Genomic DNA, 7291 nt, shown 5'->3' with positions numbered 1-7291 from the left:
AGCCATCGGCACAGGGCTAAAATATATGCCGACGGCTTGGCCGTCGGCACATGCCTGACGCTGTTAGCTCGCCGTCACGGCGGAGAGGCTATGCCGACGGCCGAAACTGTGCCGACGGTTGCCGTCGGCACAGACCTTCATGTGCCGACGGTTTACCTGTGCCGACGGCTGACCTGCTGGCCTGGCCAGAACGAGTCCTGTGCCGACGGCCCCGATATTTTGCCGTCGGCACAGGATCTGGCCGTCGGCACCTTGACTGGTTCCCGTAGTGAATGGACCATATATATAGTTGTGGCTGTGATAACAATGCTGGACTTCCTGGCAAGCACCATTTTCATAATGTTTGCAAGAAAAACGTAAAGTTAATGATATAGTCAGTGCTTCAAATGTAATGCATCTTCTCCATTAACCTTTCTTCATTATTTCATGTGCAATAGCAATTACACAAATTATGTCTGCTATCGATCATGTGTATTTAGATTACATGTGCGTCGTGTGTCATTTTGGCGTCGATACGTATTCTTACAAACCAACTTAATTGTTTCTGGGCTGGGGATCAGGGCCTAGCCGCAGAAGCGTGTTGTTGTTTAACTGGCCCTGGTAGTGATCATGGAAATCCCGGCCTTGCGGCCAAACCTGGCGACCTTGCAGTCAGTGGCAAAGATGTTGGAGGAGACATAGTTGGGGGCACCACCCATGATCGGCATGTTGGCAGTCACGCTGAGCATGTTGACGTAGTTAGTGCGGTAGGTCTGGCCTAGCACACCGTGGACGTCATCGGTGAGATCATAGAACTTGAACCCGATATCGAAGTGTGCAAGGCTGTCATCCTCTGTTACTCCGTAGTTGTGGATTTGGGAGTCCTTCTCGGTAATGGGCACCACCTTGGCCAAGATGTCGAACACTCCCTTGAGCTCAACCCTGACACCATTGGTCATGGAAGTCCTGGTGACGGTCAATGCAGGCACAGCCTTGGATTGCCACTGCCCATTAGTCTCATCGGGGATGGTCACGGGCATTCCGTCGAAGGTCAGCTCAAGGCGGTCAATATCGTCGTCCCACTTGATGGTCTTCTGTGCGCCCATGTAGAGGCTGTGGTCAGCGAAGCGGATGCCGAGGGCCTGGATCCAGGTGAAGTCGCGGCTCATGGCGGGGTTACGCTTGCCGATGAAGTGGGCGTTGATGTGGAGATCGGCGTCCGAGACAATACAGAAATCCTGGTCCTTCTTGCCGTGGAAGTAGAAGTTGTTGCCGTCAGCGCCAGTGAAGCGTGGGTCGCCGCAGGACATGCCGGGGTAGAAATCACACACTTGTAAAAAAAGATAATTTATGCATTGATGTCAATTTATATATAATGATCATGCATTAAATATAGGAGCAAATTAAGGGTCAAGCCAGTATGTATGCTTACAGCAGAATGTCATGCAGGCTTCGCAGTAGACGATACACTCGTCGGGGCAGTTCTTGGGGCAGCTGGCCGTGCATGGCTTCTTCTTGTCTTTGGGATCGTCACAGGCGGCGACCTGGTTCCTCTTACCGGACTTCCCGGGATGGATCGTCTGGTACTTGGACGGCAGCTTCGGCGTCGGAGGCCCCTTCGGCTTCGCGTCTAGGGCGGCGGCCAAGCTGCACACGGCCACCAAAATGGTGAGCACTAACACCAGCTTCTGCCCAGCCATCTTAGCTAGCTAGTTAGCTAGTTAAGATTGATCGCCGTGTGTTAGTGGTGGTGGTGGACATGGGTCGGATGGTGCCAATTTATATGCTGGGCAATTGGATGAATGTGCTGGCCTATTGGTCTGATGGACTTGGATTCAGAGTTGAGGAAAGATGCATACGCATGGCTTTTGATCACTCTAATCAAACTCTAGCTAGCTGACCTTCAACTCTTGGTCAACTATATAGGGGTTCCTTCTTTCTCAATTAGACAAAAGTGACCTGCAGATGAATCCGTGCCGTGCCTGGGATGGTACGTATGTCACTTGACTAAGATCATTTCATGGCTAAGCTATACTCTACACCAATCTATCGTTGCGCATTAGTGGTAGTGAGCAATTACTACTTGTTTGTACGCTAAAATACCACAACTATTTTTCTAGTGACACAGAGTACACTATAGACGGGTAGTAGTAAGACGCATAAACCGCAGTTACAGAGCTTCTAGATTGTTGAACTCACCACAAACACCTTTGTAGTCTTCTAGGAGAAACTAAAACACCTCAATTTGTAGAAATAGCATTTGTTATGCTCCTTATACATTTTCCAGAAATGTAAAGATATAAAAGATACATGTAAGACTTAAAAATCTACTATTTAGTATCTTGCAGAAATATCATACCCCATTCATCCTAAAGTGTAAGGCGTTTAAGGGTTACTCAAAAGTAAACATTTTCTAAGTTTGACTAAGTTTATACATAAAAATATAAACAATTACAATACTAAATCAATATCAATAGATTCACCGTAAAGTATATTTTCTTAATGTGTTCATTAAATTTTGTAGATATAGATTTTTTCCTAAATATTTAATCAAAGTTAGTAAGATTTAACTTTTAGATAATCCTAAGGCGCCTTGTCTTTGATCCACACTCCGTAGTAAAAATAACTCCTATAACTTAAAGAGTTCCTCCTTTAAAAATCCTCCGATCAAACTATACTATGTATTAATTTCTCCTTTTTCTTTTACTTCATTAAACATCATCTAATTATTCTTCCACAAAACTATCTTGTTAGAAATAAATTATGTGTTATATGTTTTTTTTGGTCCTCCAACAAATTTTACCCCTCATTTCCATCATCTTACATATTTCACCTATCATGACCCTAGTAAAAGCGGTATGGCTTATGATCTAGCAGCACTTTCATATATGAGAAAACCTAATAAGTACAAAAGAATCCTTATTTTTTAAAATATTTACTAGAAAGTTTTAATATAATCATAAATTTGACTGTACATGAATTTTAAAAAACAGACATACACAAATGTAATAAAAGTGATTTCTCAAATAAAATTTATAACACTGGTAGCAAGATTTTTCAAAAGTAAATTATTTATTTGAGTAAGAAGAAAAAAATTAAATACTCAAATACTATTTGAAAAATCGAAAGAATCTTAAATTACAAGAAGTCATACCCAAATGATTTAAAAAATAACTTACAAAAATTTCATAAGGCAGATAATTAGGAAATCTATTATATAATTGGAAAACTATGAATTATGATGAAATGAAAAATTAATAAACTTTGTAGACAAAACAGATAATTCGAGAACAAAAGGTAATTAAGTGTCTAAAAAATTACACGGAATAATAATACACCATTTTAATTTTTTTGATACCATATACAGTCATATATAAATACAACATTAACCATATATAAATATGTTACAACCTAAAAAATATAATATGTATCAAATGAAAATTATTTCAACAACATCTAATGAAAACGAAGAATGAAATGTTTTACCTTTTTAAATTAAATAAGTTTGATGACAATTTTCAAAGTTCATTTTTCAAAATTTACGTTGCTAAATTCTTGCATAGTTATAAGTTGAAACAAAAAACAAAAGAGTTTGTAAATATGATAAATAAAAGTAAGGAATAAAATTTATTTAGAAAAAAACATTTGATTTGAGAGAAACACAAAACATTTGTTACCAAATCCTAAAATAAATTGATACTTCCACACTAAGCATTTGGAAAAGTCTTCAATTATGTATGCTGTTACTCATACAGGAAAATGGCTAATCGATATAAGCATTTTGAAATAGGTGCAAAGTAAACTGGTATATCAAAATTATTTTATGTAATTAAGAATTTAATAAGATTGAGTAATAATTCAGGCGTGGCATGCATGCACAAAACTATAGACGTGCCTAGTGCAGAGTATGCAGGCATCGGGCGTCCGAAGCGATGCCCTACCGCTTTGCGTACGCTCGTGTGCCGGACGTCCTCCCAAGTCCCAACACAGGTAAACAACAGACAGAGAGTACGTACCTTAGCCATGAAGTGATCTTAATCAAGTGAGTGTACCGCCATTCATGGTATAGGACCGATTGTCTGCAGAGGGGCACTTCTTGCTTAATTTATTACGAAAACACGCACATGAATCTTAGTTGACCAAGAGATGGGTCGTCCCAGGTAGCTAGAGTTGGTTTAGGATGATCAAAAGCCATACGCATGCATGCACCTTTCCCAAACTCTGAATCAAAAGTGCCCTTTTCTAAACAAAAAATCGCAGCGGAATCCATTAGTCTCTCACAGATCTCGACATAGGCAAACATGGTTCGGCCTATGTATAAATTGGCACTCTCTCCCGGCCATGTCCAAGAACTCATCACTACTACCACCAATATCGCCACCACCACACTAGCACACATCCATTGTCTCTCCGATCAATTCGACAAGCGGTGCCAACATGGCCCGGCAGCAGGTGGTGTAGAGCTTGCCGCATTGGTGGTGGCATTATGCGCATTTGCAACCGCGGTAGACGCCGCCCGCGGGTGTAAATAGACCACCGACGACGGTGTAAGCCAACCAGAAGACGACGATCCACCCAGGGAAGAGGAACCAGGTGCTCACGTCCGACGACCCCAAGGATCACACCAAGCCTTGCAACTCCACATTCTTTTTATAAAGGACTTTTTATTGCTTACAAGGTTTTAAGTATTACATCTAGCCTCTTCATAACTAGGACCAAACAAACATCCAACGTCCAATGGTACAAAAGGTAAAATATAAAAGGCACAATACACATGATCAATGAAAAATTGTAGCACTAGCCAATTAAACTAAAATTTCGAGAGAGAGGGCCGGTCATTACACTCTAGCACTCCCCCTTAAGTCTATGCTTTTTTATTGCATTTCTTTAGTTTTGAACATCTAGTTAAAAAAGAGAGAGGGTTGGTTATTACACTCTAACACTACCCGTCACGCCTGAAGTCCTTTTTTGGACTCTTGACATGTGCAGCGGGGACGGAGGCAGGCCGCAATGCATTTTTTATTGTGTTCCTGGATTTTGAACCTTGAACCTTTGGTTATAAGTTGTATGCACCTAACCAGTTCACCCATCAGTCGGAACTTATGGAAAAAGACTATGGAGAGTATTTATATTTAACACTCCCCTCACATCTAGGCTATTTTAGTGCTTAGCGTGGGTTCAGTGCGGACCGCATAATCTTTTTTCTTTTGTTTCTATTACTACGCGATTAGGGTCTTCAACGTAAAACCACTTGAGTCTGATACCATGTAGGATTACTACACTAGCGAATTATCCCAAAAGTTTCAATTATCCCAGAAGTCTGAACTGAGAGAGAGGGTCAGTCATTACACTATTAGGAATTAATTCCGAATCAATATGAATGCGTAGGGTGGTGGAGGTCCAGTCTGTAGATTAGCCCGCCACCCATGGTGGAAAATTTCCCTCGCCATGTCCTACAACCCACTATGAGAAAATATCCCTCCAACACTTTCAGACACCACCATAAATAGGTCGCGATTCACCACACGCTGAAGAGGCGGTCATGAATGGAGCAAATCAGTGCACCGTTAGATAACCTGCAAGAGAGAATATTTTTATCATTAAAACCTAGCTAGAGCGACCAAATAATGGAAGCGCTCTGACCCTAGTAATATTTTATATTGTTGCCACACCCGGAAACATGATCAAAAGGATGTACCATTGTGCCAACAAACACGATGGCACGACCATCTCCGAGAAAAAATGGGAGCACTACTTCACCGTATGAGGAAATTGAAGTTAACTATTTATCCTCTAAAGCGCTATAACCTAATTATACGACTATTCGCTAGAATATTAAACAAGATAGCAAAGGGATGTTTTTACTATGATGTACTAATTAGTTAGCAAGACTTGAACTTCGAGAACTTAGAGAGTGAGCACAGTGAGTGTCTGAAAGTGTGAGATGTGTGCCCAAGTGATAACCAATGGGGTCAATTATTATAGGAAAAATGTTGGCTTGTATGAGTTGGCTTCCTTTAAGAAAAGCACAAATAAAATCTACATTACGTAGTTCAGTACGAAATGTGCATGGTTAGAACATCTCACAACACTCGGTTTATACACTGGTCATCACATGGAAGAAAAGGGATTAAGAATAAGGAACTCGGAGATTATAACCCCTAAGTCGTACCTGAGCAAAAAAAGGTATTTTGTTAAAGTGAGGCGTAACCACCATATTAGGTTTCCAAAAATGATAAAATAGATGTTATTTATAGGGATGACCATTTGTGTGTGACCACATGCATGAGAAATTACTCTTAGTGATTGATCTCAATACCACGTACATGATAATCCAAGAGAATTATTAACGCATAAATGTCCAACCACGGCCTTAGGCTTCACTGCTTTACATTCCAAGGTTTTAGTGCAGGATATAACAACACATAAGTAATTTACGTGTATAAACTGAGAGTGGCGTTTTGGCACCCGGGAGCATATGCTCCCGGTTTTTAAACTTCATTTTAAATGCACTTTTAAAATGTTGAAAAATTTGAACACAAAATTTAGTAGATACATCTCGAAATTCTACACGTTCACAAAGTGGTTCCACGGAAAACCGACATTTTGAGTGTCATCTGTAAAAAAAGACAAATTATTCTGTAAAAAATGGTTGTGTATGAGACGTTTTGTTTATCTTTTTCGCACAAGTCACAAAAAATGTCGGTTTTTCGCAAGACTTGGTCTGCGCACGTAAAATGTTGATACGTAAGCAAGAAATTTTTTATTCGAATTTTTTGAACATTTCAAAATATTTTTCCGGTGGCAGGAGCATATGCTCCCATGTTCCGAATTGAATTTCCGGTATAAACTGGTATATCAAACTATTGCACGATTATCGTGAGCAAGTTACTACTCCAAGCTAAATAGAGAAACACAATACACCATTGGGAAAAAATGAATTGTACCACCAATCTTTTTTGTCAAGAGGTTACACTAGAGAAGATGATGCCGAGGTTGTTGTAGAAAGCTATGCCTTACTATCTTGCATATGAGGAAGCATCCCGTGTACTATGGGAAAGCTCTAGAGATATGTGAAGAGTATACTTTGATTCCATTATGGAGATGAACACTAACTATGTGGATATCTTGGTGACAGATAGATGTAAACTGTATCCATCAACTTTATGTTTATTATATGATATCAAACGATATTTGCATATGATATGTGAGGTTCCCTATGAGTTTTACATTCATTAATATAATTGCAACAAAGTCCTTTTTGTTTCTAATGCCGCAGAACAGAATGTCCCTATTTTTACGCACTTTTGAG

At 40.0% G+C, this 7291-nt stretch overlaps 1 protein-coding gene across 1 annotated transcript; it reads right to left on the bottom strand.

Annotated features, from left to right (window-relative positions):
* Positions 1 to 587: 587 nt before the first annotated feature.
* Positions 588 to 1679, bottom strand: LOC124662215. Its single transcript, XM_047200082.1, has 2 exons — positions 1412 to 1679; positions 588 to 1309 (listed from the first exon to the last, which is right to left on the bottom strand). The coding sequence occupies exons 1-2, from the start codon at positions 1677 to 1679 to the stop codon at positions 588 to 590; spliced, it is 990 nt and encodes a 329-aa protein (XP_047056038.1).
* Positions 1680 to 7291: the final 5612 nt, after the last annotated feature.

This window comes from Lolium rigidum, chromosome 6 (genome assembly GCF_022539505.1).
Source record: "Lolium rigidum isolate FL_2022 chromosome 6, APGP_CSIRO_Lrig_0.1, whole genome shotgun sequence".
Classification (NCBI taxonomy): domain Eukaryota; kingdom Viridiplantae; phylum Streptophyta; class Magnoliopsida; order Poales; family Poaceae; genus Lolium; species Lolium rigidum.
This window is presented reverse-complemented; position numbering and strand designations above follow the sequence as displayed.

Bases quoted from the DNA above. Each gene is read 5' to 3' on its own strand.
- LOC124662215 (XM_047200082.1), bottom strand. From the start codon at position 1,679: ATGGCTGGGCAGAAGCTGGTGTTAGTGCTCACCATTTTGGTGGCCGTG. The intron at 1,310-1,411 runs GTAAGCATACAT...TTTTTTTACAAG, and splicing joins AGCCTGCATGACATTCTGCT to TGTGTGATTTCTACCCCGGC.